This window comes from Xenopus tropicalis, chromosome 2 (genome assembly GCF_000004195.4).
Source record: "Xenopus tropicalis strain Nigerian chromosome 2, UCB_Xtro_10.0, whole genome shotgun sequence".
In the NCBI taxonomy this organism is placed as follows: Eukaryota; Metazoa; Chordata; class Amphibia; order Anura; family Pipidae; genus Xenopus; species Xenopus tropicalis.
Genome location: NC_030678.2, coordinates 172,497,588 through 172,524,416, shown reverse-complemented (window position 1 = coordinate 172,524,416; position 26,829 = coordinate 172,497,588). Strand labels below are relative to the sequence as shown.

The window sequence follows — 26,829 nt, the reverse complement described above, 5'->3', positions numbered from 1 at the left end:
CCTTTGTCCCTCAAGTTCCACCAGTCTCTTCCTCTGTACCTCAGGTTCCACCAATCTCTTCCTTTGTCCCTCAAGTTCCACCAGTCTCTTCCTCTGTACCTCTGGTTCCACCAATCTGTTCTCCTTTACCTCAGGTTTTTCTCACAGTCAATAACATCACCTTTTTATCAACCCCACAGGTGCTGCCCAGGAATTAGACTCCCATCAGTCTTTTACACCTCTCACACACCTTTACATAAATTACATTCTGCTTCTGCCCTTCCTTCTCTCTTTTCCTTACAACTCTTGATCTCTCAGCTGCTTTTGACACTGTGGATCACTCTCTCCTCCTCCAGTTCCTCCATTCTCTTGGCCTTTGTGACCCTGCCTTGTCCTGGTTTTATCTTACCTCACAAATCGTTCTTTCAGTGTCTCTTACAATAGAGCATCACCTTCTCCCTTACCTCTTGGGGTTCCTCAGGGCCCTGTTTTGAGCCCCTTATTATTTTCTCTATATATTTCATCCCTTGGCAACTAAAGCAACTAAAGTGCAGTGTATCTTCCCTCCTCAGGTAACATTGGGAAGCCACTTTGTGTAATTATTGTATCTCTGTATGTTAAATACCAGCAAGATGCTGTGCATTGGACAGTAGGTATACACTGAATCGTTTTGGGATTTGTCCGGATCTGAGAGCCTTGGCTGAACCAAATATAAACCATGAAATTAATGAGACTGAAGACGACACAACCACGGAAATTGGCAATCTTTGCAAATTCTGTTTACATTTTGTAGGAATTGTTTTTTACTCAAGGAACAATTACGTACATTAGTTAAAAACATATTAAAATCATCAATAACAATACCAAGAAGATACAAAAGGTAAATAAATAAGAGTTGCGTGAAGGCTCAGTGCAGCAATCAGTTCATAAATCTCTTTGTCCCTCTGGGTTCCATCCCTTATGTTTCTGTCCTCTGCAATATGGTCACACATCCATGGTAACTGGTACAGCGCTGCATCGGGGACTCCATCTCCACCAACCCCGTCTTGGGGTCAAATGTAACCACCTTGTCAGTTCCTTCTCCATTATCGTCCCTTCCGCCCAGGATGTAGATCTTGCCCCCGCACACTGTCACCCCACAGCTTTCCTGCAAAGAAGAGGGGCATTGTCAGAGCGCTCATACCCTAAATGATATATATATTTTTTTGAAAAGATGTAACATATTGCTGATAGGTTGCTAACCCTAAGCCTCACATGCTTATGCCATAGTCCAGGGTCAGACTGGGGCATTGTCTATGGGGGCTATTGGGGGCACTGTGTGTGGGACCCCTATAGTAGGTGTTTTTTTTTATTATTTTATTTTTACTTCCGTAATATTTGGGGGAGGGAGCACAAAAGTAAATTTCTGCTTAGGGCACCCATTTGGCCAGCAGCGGCCCTGATTATATTTAGTGGTACTTTGTGTTTAAACGGTAGGAACCCTGTAAGGTTCCATTAAGTTGGGTTCCGTAGCATCATAACATTATCTAATGACGAAATTATTCTTAACATTTAAGTGTGGGCATCCATGTGTAGAAGTGACAGTAGCTATTGCAATATAAGGAAATCTAGGGAAACCAAAAATATTTCTTTGTGAGTTTTTTGTTGAATTTTTTTACTGAGGAAACCCAATTAGCTCAAGATACTCACCAGCGGGGCCGGCAGACAGGCAGCTTCACTCCAATGGTCCTTTGCTGGGTCAAAGCTGAATATGCTACTCAGAAGGCCCCCAACCACATAGATGGTTCCTTCCAACTCAACAGCGTTGATGCACCGCTGGCAAAAAGGGGACTCCTCCAAGAACGTCCATTTATTTTCCTCCGGATCAAAACACTGAACCTAATGAACACAGGAATGGCAATGATACAGAATAGTGTGTGCAGCAATCGTCATACAGACCTTGTGGTCATGGAACTTAGGTCACACACAAAGTCCAACCTTACAACTTACAAACTACTGAGTTAAATCCACATCTTTAACTACATTATTAAATTATTTGGGTAGGTTGACTTTGCCAACTTATGCCTTTGTCAACATCAGCCACAATGCTATCATGTAAACCACTGAAACCATAGAACACGGGAGATAGCCATACATGCAAAGGTCTGCTTGTGTGGTCAAGCTGCCCAATAATTTGTTCTCTGCCCAACACAGGCACCAATTCTAGTTTTTGGACATCAGCTTGGCTGACCTGTTTTGGGCAATGTGCCCTTAAATACACAGATTCTGAGTTTCCTTTCCAAATATGAAAATCATGTAACCACCCCAACAAAGAAGGCTTAGCTAGACTGCCCGATCTACTGACTTTACCTTTCTAGTGTTGGTGTTGGACTCAATGGCTCCACCAATCACGTAGATCTTGTTCATGCAGGTTACAACAGCAGCGGAGCTAACGGCTTCCAACATAGGGGGCCCAATGGTCCAAGTGTTAGTGAATATGTTGTAGCATTCCACCGAGGCCAACCTCTGCACACCATCAAATCCACCCACAGCATAAATCTAGCAAGGTGAAAGAGTTATGGGTAAATGGCATGTCGGCTTAACATTCCCCCACACATCCCACTGACTGACCAGGTAAAACTACATTTCTCATCCTCCAGGCAGACCAGATAACTAACAGCGAAGACCAATATATGTAATTAAGTCCAACAAAACCCACCTCTCCTTTCAGAGTGACCATTTTATGTCTACACCGGCCCTTGTTCAGCGAGGCGATCCTGAGCCAGCTATTTAGTTGGGTGTTGAGCATCCACACGTCGCTGCTGTTGATCTGACCCCCTGCAGACAAAGGGACAGTATGGCCTTGATAAAATGACCACTGGGAAGGAACAAAAACGCAGAGAAATTGTGTGTTTATGAACACCGTCATACACATTGTCAGTTGCTCAGTTTGGGTTTGGCTGGTTGTAACTACGCAACTTTTATTACATAACCTCTAGTACATATTACATATTAGTTATGGACTCACTAATATACAGTTGCACATGGTGATGCACAAACTTTCTGGTGGCCACCGGCCAATACCTGACAATACACTCAACTAAAATTGTTTACATTTTGACCACACCTTCATATGCTCAGGCCACATCCATATCAACCTTGAACCCACACTAAGGGGTACATTTACTAATCCACGAACGGTCCGAAGGCGTCCGAATGCGTTTTTTTCCGCAATGATCGGTATTTTTGTGACTATTTCGTCGCCGTCACGACTTTTTTGTATGTTCCGCAACTTTTTCGCTGCCGACGCGAAAAAATCGGATTGGTTTTTCTGCTGTTTACAATCGCTCAATACAAAAAAATCGTGCCGGCGATGAAATAGTCGCGCAAAATATGATAAAGTCGCGGCGGCGACGAAAAAGTTGCAAAAAATACGACGCTGACGAAAAGACGTCGAAATTTTTGTTTCAAATCCGAATTTTTGCCATTCGGGATTCAAATTCGTGCTTTGGGAAATCTGCCCCTTAGATTAATATTTAATCCCACCCACTTTCCTGTTCCCCACAAAATCAGCATTAATAGAACCATAGCCCCATGTTCTATACCTCTCTGCATCATAATACAGTTCCTCATGTTGTGGTGACCCCCAATCATAGAGGAGCGATGTCTTGGTTCCTAAGACCATAGGAAATATGTTTTCCGATGGTCATAGACGACCCCTGTGAAAGGGTCTTTTGACCCCCAAAGGAGTCCCGACCCACAGGTTGAGAACAGCTGGTTTAGACACTATTGCAACACTTCTAATTTGTATCAATAGATGCAGCGTTGGGCTGGTCCACTGGGCTACAAAGGAAATCTCCGTGGGCCGAAGTATCAGTAGGCTCTTTTGTTCCTAACCGTTTGGCCTATTTCATGGACATTCCTGATTTCTGTATGAAAGCAAAGAGGCAAAACAGATGGAAGGATACAGTATAGTATGTAAAGAAAAGTGACTAAGATAATAAAGAGGTTGAGTTAAGGTGCCCATACACTTTAAGATCCGCTCGCTTGGCGAGGTCGACAAGTGAGCGGATCTTCTCCTGATATCCCCACCTACGGGTGTGCGATATTGGGCGAATTTAGGCTAATTTGGCCCCAAATTATAACGACGGTAATGGACGCAGTCAGTTCAGGGACCGCATCAACGAGCCGATGCGGTCCCCCATCCGACTACATTTTTTAACCTGCCTGATTGATATCAGCCCGATTTCAGGCCCATTGTTGCTGCCCCTACACGGGCCAATAAGCTGCCGAATCGGTCTAAGGGACCCATATTGGCAGCTACAATCGGCCCGTGTATGGCCACCTTAAGAAGAGTGAAAATAGTTTGGAGAGTGGGACTATGGCCTAAGGCAGTGGCTCGGGGGCAACATGTTGCTCTCCAACCCCTTGTGTGTTGCTTCTAGTGGTCTCCAAACAGGTGCTTATTTTTGAATTCCTGGCTTGGAGGCAGGATTTGGTTGCATAAAAACCAGGTGTACTGCCAAACAGAACCTCCTGTAGGCTCTCAGTCCATATAGGGGCTACTACATAGCCAATATTTTGGCACCCTCAGGTGCTTTTGTTGCTCCTCAGCTCTTTTTTACATTTGAAAATTGGGGACCCCTGGTATAAGGTTCTCTGGTGCGCCCATGGCAACATATCCTTAATGGAACCCATAAATGAAGAATCTATGTTGCTGGCACTTGGTACCTTTTCTACGGGTCCAAAGTCAGACCAGGCGATGAGAGAGAATAGATACAGAAGGCACCTATGACCAGGGCCGCTCCTGTCATGAGAACCTTGCTTTAGGTGGCAGATAGTGGCTAGTTACTAGGATTGGCAAGAGGCCACCTCTGGTAACGTCAAGAGCCGAATTCTGTTTTTTGAAATGAAAATGTATCTCTTCTAGTGCAGAGAGCGCAATAGTATATTTAGTGAATAAAGGCCCATAGTGATATTACCTGAAATATAAATGTTATTCTTTAACATGCAGGCAGCGAATTCTGACTTGGCATATCCGGGCATGCTGGCAAGCGCCGTCCAATGGCCTCCCTTTGGGTGGTAGCTATCGGTAAAGGGTAACTTCAACAGACCCTTCTTATCACAGCCGCCAATTATAACTATCACTTCTGATAAATCCGTGAACCTGCAAAACAGGACGGGATGGAAACAATGCAAAGATATCAGCAGATTATTAACCTGGGGAGAAAGGAACTGAGGTATCAGTGTTATAACTTTATATACAAGGCTGCAGGCTGAGTTATACAGGGAACTCTGAGTATCACTCATGTATTATAAGGGATAATGTACCCCCTACTGTAAATGATAAGGATATTAGCAGTCACTGAGGGGTTCTGTGCCCCCCATATAAAGGCACAAGGCTGCAGGCTGAATTATACAGGGAACTCTGAGTATCACTCATGTATTATAAGGGATAATGTACCCCCTACTGTAAATGATAAGGATATTAGCAGTCACTGAGGGGTTCTGTGCCCCCCATATAAAGGCACAAGGCTGCAGGCTGAGTTATACAGGGAACTCTGAGTATCACTCATGTATTATAAGGGATAATGTACCCCCTACTGTAAATGATAAGGATATTAGCAGTCACTGAGGGGTTCTGTGCCCCCCATATAAATGCACAAGGCTGCAGGCTGAGTTATACAGGGAACTCTGAGTATCACTCATGTATTATAAGGGATAATGTACCCCCTACTGTAAATGATAAGGATATTAGCAGTCACTGAGGGGTTCTGTGCCCCCCATATAAAGGCACAAGGCTGCAGGCTGAGTTATACAGGGAACTCTGAGTATCACTCATGTATTATAAGGGATAATGTACCCCCTACTGTAAATGATAAGGATATTAGCAGTCACTGAGGGGTTCTGTACCCATATAAAGGCACAAGGCTGCAGGCTGAGTTATACAGGGAACTCTGAGTATCACTCATGTATTATAAGGGATAATGTACCCCCTACTGTAAATGATAAGGATATTAGCAGTCACTGAGGGGTTCTGTGCCCCCCATATAAAGGCACAAGGCTGCAGGCTGAATTATACAGGGAACTCTGAGTATCACTCATGTATTATAAGGGATAATGTACCCCCTACTGTAAATGATAAGGATATTAGCAGTCACTGAGGGGTTCTGTGCCCCCCATATAAAGGCACAAGGCTGCAGGCTGAGTTATACAGGGAACTCTGAGTATCACTCATGTATTATAAGGGATAATGTACCCCCTACTGTAAATGATAAGGATATTAGCAGTCACTGAGGGGTTCTGTGCCCCCCATATAAAGGCACAAGGCTGCAGGCTGAGTTATACAGGGAACTCTGAGTATCACTCATGTATTATAAGGGATAATGTACCCCCTACTGTAAATGATAAGGATATTAGCAGTCACTGAGGGTTCTGTGCCCCCCATATAAAGGCACAAGGCTGCAGGCTGAGTTATACAGGAACTCTGAGTATCACTCATGTATTATAAGGGATAATGTACCCCCTACTGTAAATGATAAGGATATTAGCAGTCACTGAGGGGTTCTGTACCCATATAAAGGCACAAGGCTGCAGGCTGAGTTATACAGGGAACTCTGAGTATCACTCATGTATTATAAGGGATAATGTACCCCCTACTGTAAATGATAAGGATATTAGCAGTCACTGAGGGGTTCTGTGCCCATATAAAGGCACAAGGCTGCAGGCTGAGTTATACAGGGAACTCTGAGTATCACTCATGTATTATAAGGGATAATGTACCCCCTACTGTAAATGATAAGGATATTAGAAGTCACTGAGGGGTTCTGTGCCCATATAAAGGCACAAGGCTGCAGGCTGAGTTATACAGGGAACTCCGAGTATCACTCATGTATTATAAGGGATAATGTACCCCCTACTGTAAATGATAAGGATATTAGAAGTCACTGAGGGGTTCTGTGCCCATATAAAGGCACAAGGCTGCAGGCTGAGTTATACAGGGAACTCTGAGTATCACTCATGTATTATAAGGGATAATGTACCCCCTACTGTAAATGATAAGGATATTAGCAGTCACTGAGGGGTTCTGTGCCCCCCATATAAAGGCACAAGGCTGCAGGCTGAGTTATACAGGGAACTCTGAGTATCACTCATGTATTATAAGGGATAATGTACCCCCTACTGTAAATGATAAGGATATTAGCAGTCACTGAGGGGTTCTGTGCCCATATAAAGGCACAAGGCTGCAGGCTGAGTTATACAGGGAACTCTGAGTATCACTCATGTATTATAAGGGATAATGTACCCCCTACTGTAAATGATAAGGATATTAGCAGTCACTGAGGGGTTCTGTGCCCATATAAAGGCACAAGGCTGCAGGCTGAGTTATACAGGGAACTCTGAGTATCACTCATGTATTATAAGGGATAATGTACCCCCTACTGTAAATGATAAGGATATTAGAAGTCACTGAGGGGTTCTGTGCCCATATAAAGGCACAAGGCTGCAGGCTGAGTTATACAGGGAACTCCGAGTATCACTCATGTATTATAAGGGATAATGTACCCCCTACTGTAAATGATAAGGATATTAGAAGTCACTGAGGGGTTCTGTGCCCATATAAAGGCACAAGGCTGCAGGCTGAGTTATACAGGGAACTCTGAGTATCACTCATGTATTATAAGGGATAATGTACCCCCTACTGTAAATGATAAGGATATTAGCAGTCACTGAGGGGTTCTGTGCCCCCCATATAAAGGCACAAGGCTGCAGGCTGAGTTATACAGGGAACTCTGAGTATCACTCATGTATTATAAGGGATAATGTACCCCCTACTGTAAATGATAAGGATATTAGCAGTCACTGAGGGGTTCTGTGCCCATATAAAGGCACAAGGCTGCAGGCTGAGTTATACAGGGAACTCTGAGTATCACTCATGTATTATAAGGGATAATGTACCCCCTACTGTAAATGATAAGGATATTAGCAGTCACTGAGGGGTTCTGTGCCCATATAAAGGCACAAGGCTGCAGGCTGAGTTATACAGGGAACTCTGAGTATCACTCATGTATTATAAGGGATAATGTACCCCCTACTGCAGGGGTCTCAAACTCGCGGCCCGCGGGCCATTTGCGGCCCTCTGTACAATATTTTGTGGCCCGCACCAACGCCTTCTCAAAAGCAATGAATGGATCGCGATTTTTATTGCGATTCAGGGGATAATGCAAGGCACGGCGGGCGGGAGCTGCTGATTGCGGAAATGACGTTATGCCATCATAACAGTTATTATGGGAAGACGTTCCGTGTGCACAGTTAGCTGCTAAGGAGCTAATTGTGCACACAGAACATCTTCCCATAATAACTGTTATGATGGCATAACGTCATTTCTGCAATCAGCAGCTCCCGCCCGCCGTGCCTTGCATTATCCCTTGAAAGCCAATTTTTTGTGAAATCCCTTATGCGGCCCAGCCTCATCCTGACTTTGCCTCCTGCGGCCCCCAGGTAAATTGAGTTTGAGCCCCCTGCCCTACTGTAAATGATAAGGATATTAGCAGTCACTGAGGGGTTCTGTGCCCATATAAAGGCACAAGGCTGCAGGCTGAGTTATACAGGGAACTCTGAGTATCACTCATGTATTATAAGGGATAATGTACCCCCTACTGTAAATGATAAGGATATTAGCAGTCACTGAGGGGTTCTGTGCCCATATAAAGGCACAAGGCTGCAGGCTGAGTTATACAGGGAACTCTGAGTATCACTCATGTATTATAAGGGATACTGTACCCCCTACTGTAACATGATAAGGATATTAGCAGTCACTGAGGGGTTCTGTGCCCCCATATAAAGGCACAAGGCTGCAGGCTGAGTTATACAGGGAACTCTGAGTATCACTCATGTATTATAAGGGATAATGTACCCCCTACTGTAAATGATAAGGATATTAGCAGTCACTGAGGGGTTCTGTGCCCCCCATATAAAGGCACAAGGCTGCAGGCTGAGTTATACAGGGAACTCTGAGTATCACTCATGTATTATAAGGGATAATGTACCCCCTACTGTAAATGATAAGGATATTAGCAGTCACTGAGGGGTTCTGTGCCCATATAAAGGCACAAGGCTGCAGGCTGAGTTATACAGGGATATTGTTCCCCTATTAAATGATAAGGATATTAAAAGTTTCTGAGGGGTCATTTTAATATGTATATGACCCTGCTGCTGAAATCCTTATGCTTAACAATAGGGAGCACATAATCATATTGTATTTATTATACATGCATAAGACCATGTATTAGAATAATTTACAACTTGGCATTCTAAAAAGTATTATGATTAAATATACTTTATTCACCGGAGTGGGCTTACAGTGTATTAAGTAGGTGCTGTTACTAATTGGAGACGATAAAGTGTATTTAGAGCTAGGAATCCCGTCTTGTGGGGATTTGCATCGAATCAAAAGGAATTTTCCTTCAGCGCTGTCTATGTTAAAGCTATATGCACTTTATTCTAGCCCTAGTACAAGGCCAGTACCTGTACAGGTATAGGACCCGTTATGCAGAATGCTTGGGATCAAGGGTGTTCCGGATAAGGGGTCTTTCCGTAATGTGGATCTCCATAACTTAAGTCTGTTAAAAAAAAATGTAATATTGAATAAACCCAATAGGACTGTTCTGCCCCAATAAGGGGTAATTATATCTTAATTGGGATCAAGTACAGGTACTGTTTTATTATTACAGAGAAAAGGGAATCATTTAACCATTAAATAAACCCAATAGGGCTGTTCTGCCCCCAATAAGGGGTAATTATATCTTAGTTGGGATCAAGTACAGGTACTGTTTTATTATTACAGAGAAAAGGGAATCATTTAACCATGAAATAAACCCAATAGGGCTGTTCTGCCCCCAATAAGGGGTAATTATATCTTAGTTGGGATCAAGTACAGGTACAGTTTTATTATTACAGAGAAAAGGGAATCATTTAACCATGAAATAAACCCAATAGGGCTGTTCTGCCCCCAATAAGGGGTAATTATATCTTAGTTGGGATCAAGTACAGGTACAGTTTTATTATTACAGAGAAAAGGGAATCATTTAACCATTAAATAAACCCAATAGGGCTGTTCTGCCCCAATAAGGGGTAATTATATCTTAGTTGGGATCAAGTACAGGTACTGTTTTATTATTACAGAAACAAAGGAAATCATTTTTATAATTCTGAATTATTTGATTAAAATAGAGTCTATGGGAGACAGGCGTTCAGTAATTCGGAGCTTTCTGGATAACGGGTTTCCGGATAACACATCCCATACCTGAACTAACATCACAACCTTGTCTAGTAATAGCTCTTACTATAACTTGGAGCAGTATCAGCCGGCATAATGCCATCCCTTGACATTAGAACGGAGAATTAATATTAAAGGGGAAGTATAGACCTATATATACATTTTATTAGCACAATACATCAATATGAGCCAATAAATAAGAATTGAAAGTATATTTCTATTATAAAGAACTAATGGAAACTTTTGATTTTCCCTGAACTATCAATGTTCTTGGGCTTTGAGACCAGCTGGGCTTATCTGTGGACTGGTAATTGGTTTTACTATCTACTCCTCCTGAGCAAGTGAATAGACAGAACCCAGGAAGTTAGAAAGTGAAAGTTTTTTAATATTTTCTTTGATGCAATAAATAATTAAAAACGTGTTTATTTTTTGGGGATGCTGCAAACCTACTTTTTTGGGTTCGGCCGAACCCCCGAACCCACCCAGCAGGATTTCGGCCGAATCCCGAACCAAATCAGGGATTCAGTGCAACCCTATATTTCTTAATAAAACAACAGGCAAATAGTATGGTTATTGCAAACACTATTTATAAAAGTAATTATTGAAAAGGGGGTATGATGCCCTGCTTTAAAATTTGGCACAGGATCCAACAATGATAAACAACAAAATAGAGACGTTGCTGCCTATGCAACCATTTGCACATTAAAGTGCAATGCATTGTGGGTTATGTAGTTCCTGCATGCTCTCTGTAAGCTGTGGGGAAGTTGTTACAATCTGTAACATCAGTGTTTTAGTCCCTCCTCCCCTGCCAGGATTACAAATGATGCAGAAAGAGTAGAACAGTTTTGCAGTTGGATTTCAGCCTATAAACATGGGATTTATTCGTTCTTTTTGAAGGAACAGATTACAGGGATAGGGATATTAGGGGTTTCTGGGTTGTGTTTGGTTTAGAAGCCAGAGTTCCCCTTGAATTGCTGTGTGTCCTATACTGTTACACATCTTAGTAGGTTCCTCATACCTTACCAAGCGTAGTATCAGTGAGCCATTTGCTACATCTTACCTTCTTGGTGTAACTCTGAGAGGGTTGACTTGATTCCCGAGGATGTAGTACATACGAGCCTCGTGTAGCAAAGGAAAACATTCCATGCACCCTTGAATGGTCTTGTCCATTTCGACCTTCTCCAGAAAATACGCCGGGTCAAGCAACGGCAGTTTCACGAGCTCCAAAAGATCCTTCAAGTTCTTCGATCTGACAAGGCCGTCTTTATTCACCCATTTCATAACGGCTTCGAAGACTTCTTCTTCCTTCCTGACCACGAGGTGTTTGTTGGACAGATACTCAACGAGCTCCTCTTTGCTTAAATCCAAGAACTCCTCGTGGCAAGACACCTCGGCAAAGCCTTCCAACATGAGCTTCTTGCTCTTCTCAGACAAAGTAGAGATGGAAAAGGAATCTGCAAATTTCATGATGCCCACGCAGTTACAGGGATGCAGTTGGTTCTCGAGAAACTTCACGCAGGCGTCTCGTAACTTGTTCATGTGGAGCAAGTCCGAGGCTTCCAGGATCCCCACCACGTTGTCTTCTTCGATCAGTAGGCTCCCTCCGTACATGTATTCCAAGAGAACGTCCATGACCGGGGAAGAGATATTCTGGATCTCTACAATGTCAAGTTGACTCTCCTTGAGGTGGCCGCCAAACATGGCTCTGAAATAGGAACTGCAGGAAGACAGGATCGCTTTATGGCAGGGGTAATCCCTTCCGTCGATAACAAGGACGATATCCGTGAACACCCCTGTTTTTCTGTAAATATTTAAACTCTGCAGGATATCCAGTGCATGGCATGATTCGTTGCACAGCCTCATGGGTAATTTCTCTCCCCTCTGTTCTTGGTTGGAATTTTCGAGACCATTTGTTCCGTAGAGTAATTCCTCTTTTGAAGGCTGGTGCATCCTACAGCAATGAGAAAAGAGAATTACCTACGTAACCGACGACTAGAAACCCAGTAATAGGGTGACTAGAATCTCACAAAAAGCTTTTCATTTCAATTATTAGAAAAGATTTTATTTTGTTAACTGTTTCAGCTCATTTATTGGCTACAGATGATATAGGTATAGGACCTGTTATCCAGAATGCTCGGGACCAAGGGTATTCCAGATTAGGGGTCTTTCTGTAATTTAGATTTCCATACCTTAAGTCTACTAAAAAATCAATAAAACATTAAATAAACCCAATAGGATTGTTCTGCCCCAATAAATGATTCCCTTTTCTCTGTAATAATAAAACAGTACCTGTACTTGATCCCAACTAAGATATAATTACCCCTTATTGGGGCAGAACAGCCCTATTGGGTTTATTTCATGGTTAAGTGATTCCCTTTTCTCTGTAATAATAAAACAGTACCTGTACTTGATCCCAACTAAGATATAATTACCCCTTATTGGGGGCAGAACAGCCCTATTGGGTTTATTTCATGGTTAAATGATTCCCTTTTCTCTGTAATAATAAAACAGTACCTGTACTTGATCCCAACTAAGATATAATTACCCCTTATTGGGGGCAGAACAGCCCTATTGGGTTTATTTAATGGTTAAATGATTCCCTTTTCTCTGTAATAATAAAACAGTACCTGTACTTGATCCCAACTAAGATATAATTACCCCTTATTGGAGGCAGAACAGCCCTATTGGGTTTATTTAATGGTTAAATGATTCCCTTTTCTCTGTAATAATAAAACAGTACCTGTACTTGATCCCAACTAAGATATAATTACCCCTTATTGGGGGCAGAACAGCCCTATTGGGTTTATTTCATGGTTAAATGATTCCCTTTTCTCTGTAATAATAAAACAGTACCTGTACTTGATCCCAACTAAGATATAATTACCCCTTATTGGGGGCAGAACAGCCCTATTGGGTTTATTTAATGGTTAAATGATTCCCTTTTCTCTGTAATAATAAAACAGTACCTGTACTTGATCCCAACTAAGATATAATTACCCCTTATTGGGGCAGAACAGCCCTATTGGGTTTATTTAATGGTTAAATGATTTTTAGCAGACTTAAGTTATGGAGATCCAAATTACAGAAAGACCCCTCATCGGGAAACCCCCAGGTCCCCAGCATTCTGTATAACAGGTCCCATACCTGTATAGATAAAAGTAAGTTAAAAAAAAGGCTAGTCACATTCAACCGGTGTTCCAGAGTTGGTCTGATGTGTGTTCTCAATCTTCATTTTTCCTTATAAATTCACTGGATGTACTTCCGTGTTAGAATCATAATGTTTGCTTTTAGTCTCTGGATCCACTATCATTGTGGGGTCATATTGCTAGGGGTAAACGGCCCTAACGCTCTAATTGTCGTACATGATGCACGAATGCTGGAAACTAAGTATATGTGTGAGAATTGTTAGATTGATAATAGTACTCACTTGTAGGGACAGGGTGGGTTGCTCTGTCAGGTTCCTACTAGATCATAGGATACAACAAATTACCTGTAACTAATCTAGTCTAGTGGACAACAATGGTCAGTAAATAAGGGTTGACAAGAGTTTAGAGAACACGAAATGAGGTCAATATGAGAGATATAGACAAACAGAGTTCCGTCTACAATCAGTTCTTAGGAGGTGAACACAGGTCTCCAGTACGCTACCCTTGCAGTGTTTTGTTGGTAGATTACCGCTCCATTGCTCGCGTTGCTCCGAGGCTTAGAGGCCTATACAAGCAGCCACCAGCGCTATTGTGTTCGCATTCGTCATCCATTTCCACACCAGACAAATACCTCCGCGTGTGGTGTGGAAGTATTCGTGTTGTAGCCAAGCTATGTTCATTCTGGTTAAAAAATAGGTGGACTCAGATTTCACGTTTAGTTCTTCTGTGGTTGTGTTCGGTTTTTTGGACATTTGGAGGGGCCATCATATCTGAGCTCCGTCTCGAGTGTCCTCCAGTTATCTAGATCTAAGAGTGGAGTTATTCTTAGTCTGGTCTTTGATAATAGAGAATAGACTCCCATGTTCTTGGACCAAAATTAATCAGCAATCGGGCTGATGCCCGAAGGACTCCGCATATAGACGGTTTCTTGCTCACTCTCTCCACTTGGGGTTGTGTCAGCAGAGCAATTATATAGAGTAATGCTATTACTGTTTGCACCCCTATAAGCAAGAACTGACAGACACTCACTGTGGGGTGGCGGGATAATTGAGCCTGGTCCAGTGAAGCGACTATGGGCCCAGATGGGAGACTTCCAGTTATTATTCTGGCTGCAGCTCAGACGCTCGTAGCCATGTTGTATGGAGGGGCCTGGAGTTTTAGGGGATGCCGCACGTGTAGAAACATTCCCAGATAGGGTGGTCTCTTTAAGACCTCTCCTCACAGTGCCTGGTCTTGAACGAACTGTCTTATAATATAATCAGTGTATTTTTTGTGTGGTGTCAATTACACGTCCTATGGTGATCACAGGGTTATCCAAAGCACCACTCACCTTTTACTTCTAGTAGTAAAGAACAGTTCGGCCAGTTCTGGTTAATACGGGTTAGCGCCTAGATAGTAATCGGGTTTATTTATCAATTTTTTTTGAGTTTGAATCCAGTTTGTTTTCCTCAGATCGAATAAAACTTACCGAATGCTCCCGTACTGCTTATAATATTAATAACGGTCAAGTTGTGAGGGCGACTTGCGCGCCCATCAGGAGTACCAGGAAACTCCCGTAAAGTGCCGAACAAAAGTGGATCAGATAGAGCAATCCCTAGATACAGTCTGGCTCCTACTACTCCCATGTCGATCCCTGACCATTCGGGTGGGTCTTTCTCGTATAATGCCACATATCAGGCAAGAAATTACAGATTTGCCGTAACTCAAGTGGAGCGCTCAAATTTAGCGATAATGCACGGCAGAAAAGGAGTTGGTTATAAAGGTAATAATAGACTGCCTTTAGGCACATCGCTCAATCCACCACACTGAGCCAACTTCTGAGTTCAAGCAGACATAGTCTAAAAGAGGTTTCTCGCGCTTGAGAAAGAGCGACTTTTAACATTTTAACTAAGATTGCGTTTCTCGGAGAGGTGGCCAGAACGCCTACTTGCAGGTCTTATAAGAGTGTCATTAATCTTCCTTTGCAAGTTGTGGCCGAAAGCACATTAAATATTTTCCTACTGATCCAATCTTGCCTCGTCTTGCTGCGATATCTCCGTTAGCCTCCCCTATGGGAGCTTTGGGTTTGGACGGATTTTGTATTTATCGCTATACTTAATCAAGGAGGCAATGACTATAGTTCGAAATAATAAAAAAACTCTTAATACCCCTTCGATCTTTGTGTTCGCGCACTCAGTCATGTCTCTAACGAGAGAGACATATTGCACAAATACATGAATGTGTGAATATAAATTTGCACAGCATCCTGCTTCGTGATCTAAAATTATTGGTTAAATAGACCTTATACAATGCTTTCTACATCATGATCATTCTATGTCTAAGCATAGTTGTCAGAGGTACTAAGGCGGAATTAGATTATGAGGTAAGTGTGTTTCTTGGGCCACTTCAATAAGCATAGTCAAAGTGTAACATATTGTACTCCGTTGTTGGTTTACTTGCAGAACTCGCTCATGTGTGTTTGCTTTGACCTATCCCTCAGTTTGTGTATTATAATAGGGTGTGTGTGATGCGCTAAATGCTGCAAAGAGTGATTAAACTCACCAACTAGTACCTGGGTAATATAGTCTAGTATATTCGTTAGGACCTATATATTAGAATTTATAACCCTATATGCCCCCTGATTCGGTGTGTTCTACTTGAGTGGTGGGGTATACTTCTTTTATCGGCTCGGGAAACTGAGTTTTGCTTATAGGATGATTTACTTTCTCATATGCATAGCTAATACGACCAACTGTCTAAGTTAATGTGCACACTGTCTATTTCTCGCTCACTAGGTGGTACTTAGCTTAACATGATTATTGTATCTAATTATACAGATAGTAAAATTACATCATCACAGAACGATATGTCATCGTACCCCTATGCCAAGCGTTACACTACCTACGTATTGTATCCAACATGAGTGTTGCATACTACCTGCTATATACCCACCAGCTCACCCTTCTCTTAGAATGTGTCACTCTCATCCTCAACATTGCTAATTCTCGCTCTACCATAGATCATCTTGGTTTTTGATCTTCTTTTGGATGGGCTGGCTACATCTCTTGGGCTTTGTTTGGTCCTACTATATTGTACCCAACCTCTCTGCTTTGCGCATCTCACTTCACGCTAAGTATATACCCTGTGCCTCCGACGGCTACCATTATATCGCCCTGTCGAAACCATCACAGCATTAGCCTATTATTCCCGCGAATCTATTCTCTTCGCTCCGTATCTGAAATTGTTCATAGTCCCATTTCAGTCTACTTGGTCACTATGCATATATTCGCAACAGGCGCCGAGTCCTTCAGCAGAGGCTATTGTGTCACCAGAGCTACGCGCTGACTTAAAGATACCACCACGGTACCGTAGCTTACTATAGGCCACATCTCTCCTACTATAACCCTGCTTCCACGCCCCAGTCCTTCCAGAGGCTATTATACCCAGCTGCTACTATTAGGCACATATATACCTACTATACCCGCTATCCACAGCCCAGTCCTTCCAAGAGAGCCTATTATCCCACTGCTAACTATAGGACAATCTCTCCCTACTATAACCTGCTATCACTCGGCGGGCACTCGGGAAGCGCGATACGTCAGTATTCCTTTCTTAAGTGCGTTAGTATATTCGGCGCAGCCGAGCTCGTGCATAGCACTATACGGGCACCATCTCTCCTATTCTTATTTATCCTGCTTATCGCACCTACGCACAGGACCCTTAGAGTTGCCTTCCTCAGATTGCCTATTTAACCCGCCAACTTTCCATGCACGGCCTTACCTGCCAACTACAAAATATTTTTACTCTATCACTTTTTCTGCAGAATTCTATGCTTCCCTCTTATAACCTAGCCTATCCTCCATCCAGACGCCCCCTATGTCCCTTACTACACTGAATCTTGATCTCTACACTCTCTTTATCATAGCTTACATAACTTTTTACAGTGGGCAATAAATCAATACTCATAAGGATAAATATCTTGGTATTTTATCTCCACTAGCCACCACACGATAATTTCGGTCCGACTCATATGTGGCCATTTCAGTCTCTGAGCTTCCATAGCACTTGGCTTAAATAATTGGACTGAGAATGGGCAGTTTTATCTGTAGTGGAGGAAGATCAACGTAGAGCTGCGCATCCATATTAGTGACGTCATTCCATTCATATGCACTGGTCTTGCATATATTCTCACTCATGCTCATGAAATCGAATCAACTGGTTTATGATAAACCCGTCATGCTTATATCAAATTCACAAATTTGACAATGAAACGCCACTCTTCATATACTCTCTAAAGAGGCTTTATCGTACACCCACTTGCTACTAAAATATTCAGTGTGATTACTATTCCAACCAGTTTCACACTCCACTCACTCTAATCCTGCTCATCAATACACAGTTTCGGCTCACAACCTACCCTTCGCAAAGATGTGTATTTTCTCTTCACAGGGAAACTTGCCATCTTTTCTGGGCCACAGATCGCTGTGAGGCTTATACTAATGTAAAATGGACCATGACGATCTCTCTCACGCTACTATCGCCTCTCCCACGCCCAGTCCTTTCCCAGGAGGCTATTATCCCCCCCACTTGATAACTAAATTGGCTATACTGACGGACAATTAAATTCCTCTCCATAAGGTGCCTCTTGTATGTATCCAAAAGCCCTGCAGTAATTCTGGCTTTACAAAGTGGGTTTCACTCCACAGTTTGGCCAATGAGCTTGCCGCCACAAAAGTCATTCCATCTGTCGCCATTAAAGCTAAGGCTAGCTATAGTAAGGTTGCATATGTAAGAACACACATCGCTTGAAATAAACCACCTACTTCGCTAACTAACGATCATTATAACATCCTTGGAGCAGATCTGATCGGAATATTTCCCATTGAGGCATACAACATTCTCCTACTAAAGTTCTGAATCCTATCCATTTCTGTACTAAATCAGAAATAAAATGCTTGTCACAACCTCACATACCCACTCAAGCCCAGATGCATACCACATAGTGGCACGGCCACGGCAAGTTATGGCACCCTCGTGATGTCTATCTAGTACTAGGGACAGCAAATTAAAAACTGCCTCATGCTTGACAGATAGGCAGCGTAACTCGGTGATTTTTTAAATATCAGAATAAACTTGCATATCGCATGCTTTCCCAAAGCCCAGTCCCTTATCAGTGTCTCATTATTTATCTTATTACTACATGTGGAGAGCTTAACCAACTATATTGTTTGGGATAACAATAATCTCTCACTCACCTATTACAGATATATAGAATTTTTCCCGTCTAGTTTTATGAGCTCAAAAAGTCAAGTTTTAGACACCATATTGCGCTTTCTGAAGCATGTAGCCTCATATTTGTACCATTCTCCACTCATCCACTGCGTGGAGATCATTTTCCTATAGAAACTCACAAGCGCTACTCTATCATCCATGTGGCGCATATATATTATTACATTCAAGTTTTTCGGGCATTCTTCTTGTGACTCTAAACATTCAGCGCACTTTAGCTTTTGACACCTCTATACCCTCCACGAATTAGGCTAGATATTTTATCTCAATGACTCAAAAAAACTTCAAATCGAGCAACAGAATAAAAATTCATAACTGGAGAAGCACACAAAACGCGTAAGGCTGTCTATCAGTTTGGTGGCACCACATATACTAACACACTATCTATATTTATCACTGCTATTTCTGCCCATCGGCAACTAGCCCACCACGTCCTTTGCAAGCATGGGCTATTTTGATACCTGCCCCCTGCAATCTAGCTTCATATAATATGGGTGGTCTAATGTAATCCACCAGATAATACTGTGTCGTCCCTGACCCTTATATAGCACGTTTATGCTATCGCTCCCTAGCACTCAGATTCCGTTACACAGGATGGCTTCTGGGTGTTTCAATAGTAGAGGTGCCTAATTTGATATCTTGCTTGGTCGGTAAAAACTTGGACTTAGAGCCATCTAGTCCATACCTCTGAACCTATACTCATGTATGTGCCTTTGGCTTTAAGGTTTGACTTGTGGACTATCTTTTGTGGCTACGATCTCTGGCACAGGTCCTTCTCGGTAATAGGTGCTATTTTATTGAAAACCCACACACTCGCATTAGGTCTTTAAATACGCGGCGTGCAGGTCTATAGACTCTTTATCCTCTACTGCAATCATATACCATGCTACTTGGTCTTAACAGAAAGTTCCAGGGTGCTAGGACTTCGCTCAAAGCTCAAAAGCACCCCATACCACTGTGACGGAGCGTCTTTTAAGAACTTCGACTACATCTACACCCCCAGCTGTCAACCATAACTATCACTGACAGCCAAGGTGAGAACTCGCTAGTCTCTCTATCCGATTAACAAATAATCAAATCATTCCTTTGGTGCCACTGACGCTATCTGGCCAGGCGTCTATTGTGCGTGATAGATACTCCACAACCGGAGCAGCTTGTGGTTGGCAACGCAGTGAATGGGGTCCATCAGAGGACATGCCCCCTGGAGTTTCAGACAGTTCTCTTTCCAGACGGATGTGCTATTTTCTCATGCACTCCAATGGTATAGCGAGAGTAAGGATGTGTTGGTCGCCTCTGTTAACTGCTTGCTCACCGGGGCGTGATTATAAACAGGATCGATCTCCATATGCGCGCTGTGACCAAATAAATATACATTCACAAATATGGGTGTGACTCCTATGCAAGTCCATATGGGGTAAAGAATGTCCATATGGGGTACACCAGTAATGTTTCATAAAATCGGGGTAAACGCAAATTGTCACACAATAACAAAAATTCGAAGCGTTGTAACTGAGAATTATGCTGCCTGGCATGCGAGGCTTAACTACTTCTAGGTATGATCCCATCTATGAAACCTGGTATTCACCCCTCCCAAGCTGTATTTCACAGTATCATTCTTACTTCAAAGGTATAATCTGTTTTAGTGTTTCATTTTACAAACATATATTTTTGTTTTCCCGCGAGTGCAATTTCGAGCTTGTGAGTACCAGGACAGATGCTCACTTCGATAACCAGTAAGAACATAGATTTATCAATATTCTTGCGGACAATAGAATGACAGATATTTGTCTCCTCATATGTTTCTCCTGTCTCGTGTGTTTATTCCCACATTATGATAACTGTTGTACCCGACAACATCCACATGAATGGGGTAGCGGTTTAGGTCTGTGAGTGTTCACGTGGGCTTGCTAACTAGACATGCTTTTAGCCTAGCGATAAAAATCATAGAGAAATGATCACTTTTATATGCGTGTGTCCAAGCCAAACTACCGGCGCCAGACAGCTAGACCTTATTCCAGTATAATTTAGTTATATAAGCCTCACAAACTGGTTAATATGATTAGTTCTGTGTAATTTTTCAAAATTGTGAGACATCCTGCGCCCATTTGTGCCGGGGTGTAGAGCTGTTCAATCCCTAAATGCTGTATTGTCAAAATGGGTTGATATTTAACATCCAGACTAGATAGAGGACCTGTACTCACTACTGTGCAGGAGCACAAGTTATGTTGGTGATTCGTGTCTATTGCGGTCTCGCACAGCAGCTCAATTCTTCCTCAACTACTTTGTACGCTCTAAAATAATAACCACAGGCATCTCCCCATTCACATTACCTTTCATTGAAGCAGCTTAGCAGGATCTGGCCGGTCCTGTTTCTGTCCCAGCCCACAGCTCTGCTCACCTATTTGTACTGGAGTCACCCAGGGAGGGGGCAATGTCGGGCTTCCAGTGAAATGATAACAAACACCTTAGTGTTCACCTTTTTTGCTTAGTACTTATTATTAGAACGTGCACAGTATCCCCCCAGGAGGAGGCATAAGCTTGGAAAATTTAACGCAAATTTAGCAGGGTTTACTTCGTGGAATACGTCATGTCTCAGAATGTGCGGACAGGTTAGAAGAAGGGAGGCCACTCTTCTCATATTGAGGGACCCATATGATAATGCAACAAAGGACAGAGGGGGATCATATCTTTCTCTTACACAGTCATATAGAGAGGAAGATGATTTTCTCGTGATGGATCTCTCATATATACTCAGGAGGATGGACAATTTATCTCATAAAGGGGAATTAAATAACGCGAAACCCTTCCGAAAAAAATACAGTTTTATAACTCTTGTACATGGAACTAGAGAGTGCGCATTTATAATTCCTACCTTGGATACTCATTACAATATTTGCAGAGCAGCTATTCTATAACCATCTGGCAGAGGGGGAGCGCGCGCGTGGCACACAGCCGTTCTTGGTAGCACTTGACAATAGACATCACAAAGACGCAAGATAGAATTCATTTAAGTTTACCTATAGAGCATGTTTGACTATAGTGTTGCACAATGATTCAACAGCGTTGTGCAAATAGGAAGGTTGTGCATGTTTCATCTTCTTGCTTCTAGTTTTGTTTAGGGGCATGCCTGGTACGTTCTCATATGCATTGAGAGTGGCCTTCACCAACATCTTGTCACCTTGTTGATACCTGTTGGTGAGAATGACCAAAGAAGTGGAGGGTCCACCTGTAAACGAGCCAAATACCCACGACAGGGATGCAGCGATAATCGGGAATCATCACATCCGATATAATAGCCTGAAGTCTTGTACTGCGCCCGGGTGTAGGTAATGTAAGTAGAGACCAGTGGGACTTAATTTCTTGGCCAGTACCTAACAAATTGTAATCGCTTAAAATGATTTGGATGGCCATCAGAGTGAATTTACACACTGAATAGGTCCTTAGATCTGTGCACTCGCAGGTGCCAAGAACGTTTGGCGTGCGCCGCCGGTGCGTGTCACATCAAGACCGCCTCTCTACAAATCACTATACACACTATCCTAGGTGGACTACTAACCCTACATAGCCATGTTGAGGATCATTAAGAACAATTGCTCATAAAAAAGATGCACGCGAGAAAAGTAAGTAAGCTGAACAATATATGGGTTGTTCGCATTATAGGGTTCTGCATTCTATATGGGGTAGTTCGGTGGCTCTTCCTATTCCTAAAAATATCAATTATTAGATATTCTGTGAATGTTAATACAGTTGGCACTGGGCAGAATCTGGTATATTGCCCGAGCGCCGCTGTCCTCTTTTATCCATATTGCCGGTCACATTAAAATCTGGGAAGTCCCCCATACAACAAGCGACTGTAATTCAATTAAAGGGTAGATAAATCATGAATATAAAGAACTCATCTCGCTCTCGGACCGAATAAGATGAATTTCAGCACCGAAATAAACTCTACCCTTGAGAAACATAAAGAGAAGATCTATTCGTGGGGTCGAAAATCTTTAAGCACCTTTAAACATTCAATATCGCTTCCTTAGTGAATTGAAAAAATCGATGTGTATTGATCAATATGATGTGAGGGTACCTATTTATTTATAGCAACGTGACCAACGGGGCACAATACTACTCAACATCTGACGATAAGCAACTCTACTAAACACTATATAAAACCGGGACCTCTAAATAAGAATGCACATAATAACTTAACAAATTCATAGCATCGAGAAAAATTCTGTTTGGTCGTTGTCTATCTTGCATAACGCGTTTATCTCTCACTTCTCAATCTTTAACTCTGTCGCCTTTTCCTAGCAATCTAAATCCCCGGGCTCCAGAAGGCGTGTGTACGGGAATTAATTCTGATTGGCGTGAGTCCAGGTTCTACAATTCAGAAATCTTGATTACGCATTCAACGTCGACTTTGGTGGGTTGCCACCTAAATACCTTATTTGCACCCGTAGACTCGTTACTCTAAAGGTGGACGCTTCACGATCTACTCTGAATCATTTCCCACGCGTCTCTCGCACGCGCGTTTAAAACATCACATGTTGGAGATCTTGAATTGTCACTACACTGTATGGCATTTGTGCTCTCAGTGCCGTCAGTTCTGTCTCTGTAAGAAGTATCTTATGTTTTGTGGCCCATAGTTGCTGGCTAATTGGCTAATATGTGATTGGTGGTAGATCGCTAATATGCGTGGCTCGTTGACGATTAACGAAGAAGAGTGTGAGCTATCCCTCGCTCACTTCGCCTTTATGACCAATTAAGTATTAGGCTGTTCTTAGATCAAATTTCTGAATTCAGACCGGACTTGAATTTATGGAGTGGCACGCATGAAGAAGGGACAGAGGCTGACGAGATTGTTCTGACTGTCAGCCTATTAGGGGAGACTCATAGTTTCACCAACCAAGTCTCACGACTTCTACATAGTTATTTAATATTATATTAGCTGTAATCTTAGTTTCTCATGAAAGATAATGTTTATATTAAATGTTCAGACTAACTATTTGGTTTTCTTCCATAACTAGGGAAGAGAAACACTGAGGATCTCCCATGTCAAATACCTAATGGAAAGTGTATTGAGCAAAGAACACGCACGTGTGAACTTTTGTGATATTATCTTCCATATTATTCTAGGGAGTATATGCTATTCATGTTTGCGCTTGAATTTATTCCCTTGGGAACCAACTATATAAACTTGGTGAGTACTTTATGCTTAGACTATAGCCAGTGTCGGTCATTTCTTCTCCTTCCCATAATTGGATTACCTATAGTCGAGGAATCTAGGTTTCCTTACTCATGCTGGAAGGGCGTTAGGCTTGAGGGTGAATGTATCAGCTTTACACCAAAATTGGGAGCTGTGCAGCGCTAGTAATAAGTGTGCTGACTTGAGCTCTGAGGCTAGTTTCAGCACCAGCAAGATACAGGTGCTCATAGGTAGAATGAAATGACTTTCATCCAGCATAAATTTACCTCACAAAACTTGAGTTTTGTGTCCTTCGCTCCTTACTCCCCAGTTATGTTACAACTCGGTGGCACTTTACGTCGATAGATCGGAACGCGCACTGGATTTTTCTTTACTAAAAATAGGTATGCTTATGATGTCGACACGCTGCTATTTCTGATAGTTCAATAACTCGGGAGGCCAATGCTGCTCACTAGTGTACTCGTACTTGCTCCCATTTCCCGTTTGTTCTGCTGATCGGCCTAGAGAGTGTGGAAACACCGCGGAGGCGTGAAGTAGATTGTCTAACCCACGCTCTCAACACATTGCAGGGCCCTTAGCTGATGTACCGCCAGGTTAGTAAAAAGTCGGAGCTTTTGAACGTGATGTCTGAGTCCTATTCAGCCAGCAGTTTACATAAACACATTAGAGAGCCTTAGTGGCATGTCTTCCAGATCAACCCTAAAGTTTACAATTGCTCGTATCGTCTCTCCTGATGCTATTTGTCCCACCAGTTGTAACCTGACGGGAAGCTGAGTCAGCTTTCACGATGAGACCGTGGGTCCACTTGGAGTATTTCTTCACTATCGACGGTGCTTGCATGTGTATTGTCACAGCTCTGATATCACTCAAAAGAGTGAGCATGCTGACTTATGATCGTCCTTAGATCCCCTCCCATGTTTCTGCTGATTCAGTTAACGGAGCTTAGTGATGTCAGGCCTGATAGAGTGTGTGGGAGAAGAGGGGAGCTATTAGTCGATTGTCAACCCATATACTACATAACGGTTGCTCTCTCAGTGATGGCTCCCGCAGGCAATAATTATAGATCGTGAAGGGAAGACTCGGGAGCACTTAATGTGTATGTCATGATGTCTCTAGTCAACATGAACGTGCACTGAAACTATAAGCATCACAGACTAATTGCTCGAACTGTGTCTGGTCGCACACTTTATACATGTCTATGCGTCATGGAAATCTCGCCGAGTAGAAGATTTGTAAAGATAATTACCTTGGATTAGGCCCCTGATGTTAGCGGAAAAGGTGCGGGGTACACTATATACGTACTATATTAATTTAAATTCATACTTAATAAAATAAATTGTTGATAGGACATTCAAGGAGAGATCAGATGAGACTTCACATGGGCTGAGAGGAAGCACGCTTTTATACTGATATATTATAAAATCCTTGAATAGTGGGACATATTATTTGGGGCATATAATAGACACAATATCGCTAAACCTGGTGGTTCCCTTATATTCTCTATAATTTGTATAGGGTGTATTTTTTTTGCACAAGTTTGGATCTCCTTCATTGGTCTTGAACACTCCTACTATGATTTAGTAACCGCTAGTACAAATTAGTCTCGTTCTTATTATTTAGTCTTCTGCGATATGATTTCTATAGTTTTTCCTCATAATTAATATTGCCAAACATGGTCGCCCTATATAACATTATCAATGTGGGGGCTTTTATCTCCTGCTCACGTTCTGGTCTGCCATATTTAGCGGAACAAATTCGAGCCGCTCCGGAATACCTTTTATAAGTAGCAATCCCAATCGGAGAAGAGAATTCTGAGAGTGCTGGTAATTGGGGATGTGGCCACTCCCTTGCCAGACGGGCCAATTATGCGGACTTCAGGATATAAGGGGCCTAAAATTGTTCCAGATCTCAATTAGGTTTGATTTTTTTCAATTCGGATTTTTGGGTGCTGTAGTCCACGGGTCTGAGGGTGCGCCTACGCTCGCATCTGGTAATTCCGACCCAGACCACTGGTTGGGGGATCACTGGGCTAGACTTGGCAATTACTATTAGTAATATTTGTCTGGGATCAACTTTGATCCCGTGATCGTGCTCTCAAGGATCCAACAACCGCAGATCTATCTCACTTGTTGGGGCTCAACCAGCAAAAAACGACTCCCTTCACTGGGGCTAGAGATAGTGGAAATGACAACTCCAGTGTTCCACCCAGGGCTGTATTTATATATAGGCACCCAAGGGCCTGTTCCTATATAATCAATTATGTTTAAAAATTTAAAAAAAATAAAAAGCTGCCCCAGACTTACTGGTGGAAATCTGTTGGCTGAGCTATGGGGGTGAGGGGTCCGGCACAATATTCCCCCAGGTGTGATGTCACTTCCAGTACACCATGTGACATCACTTCCGCCATCTGGGGGCGTACTTAGGCCCGGTGCCTAGGGTGGTACTGGAACTAAATACTACTTTGGTTCTACTACCGCTCAAAGGCCCTTCAAAATTTGTAATGTCCGCTGGAGTAACCAATAGTGCGTGGTATTAACTCCGTGAACGCAAACTCCTCTACCTATATCGATCAACGTTTGGCCCCAGTCGTTGTGTATTTTAGAGATACAATAGATTCTTATATCTAGCTTGGTCAGGGTCAGACTGGGACCCCAGGGGCCCACCAGAAAACCTTAGACCATAGGCCCACTCTCCAAACTATTTTTCCTCCTTTCCTCGCCCAACCTCTTTATTCTCCTAGTCTCTTATTTACACGCTAGCATCTATTCTTCCATCTATTTCTCCTCTTTGTTCCCATTCAGAAATAGGGAATGGCCATGAAACAGGCCAAATGGTCAGGAGCAGGAGAGACCACTTACCCCTGGGCACACCGGGAGTTTTCCTGGTATCCCTGTGGGCCAGCCCCACACTGAGTTTGGTTACCTTTAAAATAACATCATTAAAAACAGTTATACTCCATCAGGAGGGAATAGAAGCTTCTC

General features: G+C 42.6%; 1 protein-coding gene across 2 annotated transcripts; it reads right to left on the bottom strand.

The window, feature by feature from the left end:
- Window positions 1–728: 728 nt before the first annotated feature.
- On the bottom strand, window positions 729–21,106 carry klhl35 (kelch like family member 35). Of its 2 annotated transcripts, none has more exons than XM_031897369.1 (7): window positions 20,982–21,106; window positions 11,298–12,188; window positions 4,941–5,125; window positions 2,678–2,796; window positions 2,329–2,517; window positions 1,669–1,857; window positions 729–1,126 (listed from the first exon to the last, which is right to left on the bottom strand). In XM_031897369.1, the coding sequence occupies exons 2-7, from the start codon at window positions 12,185–12,187 to the stop codon at window positions 938–940; spliced, it is 1,761 nt and encodes a 586-aa protein (XP_031753229.1). In that variant the 5' UTR covers window position 12,188; window positions 20,982–21,106; the 3' UTR covers window positions 729–937. The 2 variants fall into 2 exon arrangements, with proteins under 2 accessions (XP_031753229.1, XP_031753230.1); XM_031897370.1 differs by having other exon boundaries at window positions 21,050–21,106.
- Window positions 21,107–26,829: the final 5,723 nt, after the last annotated feature.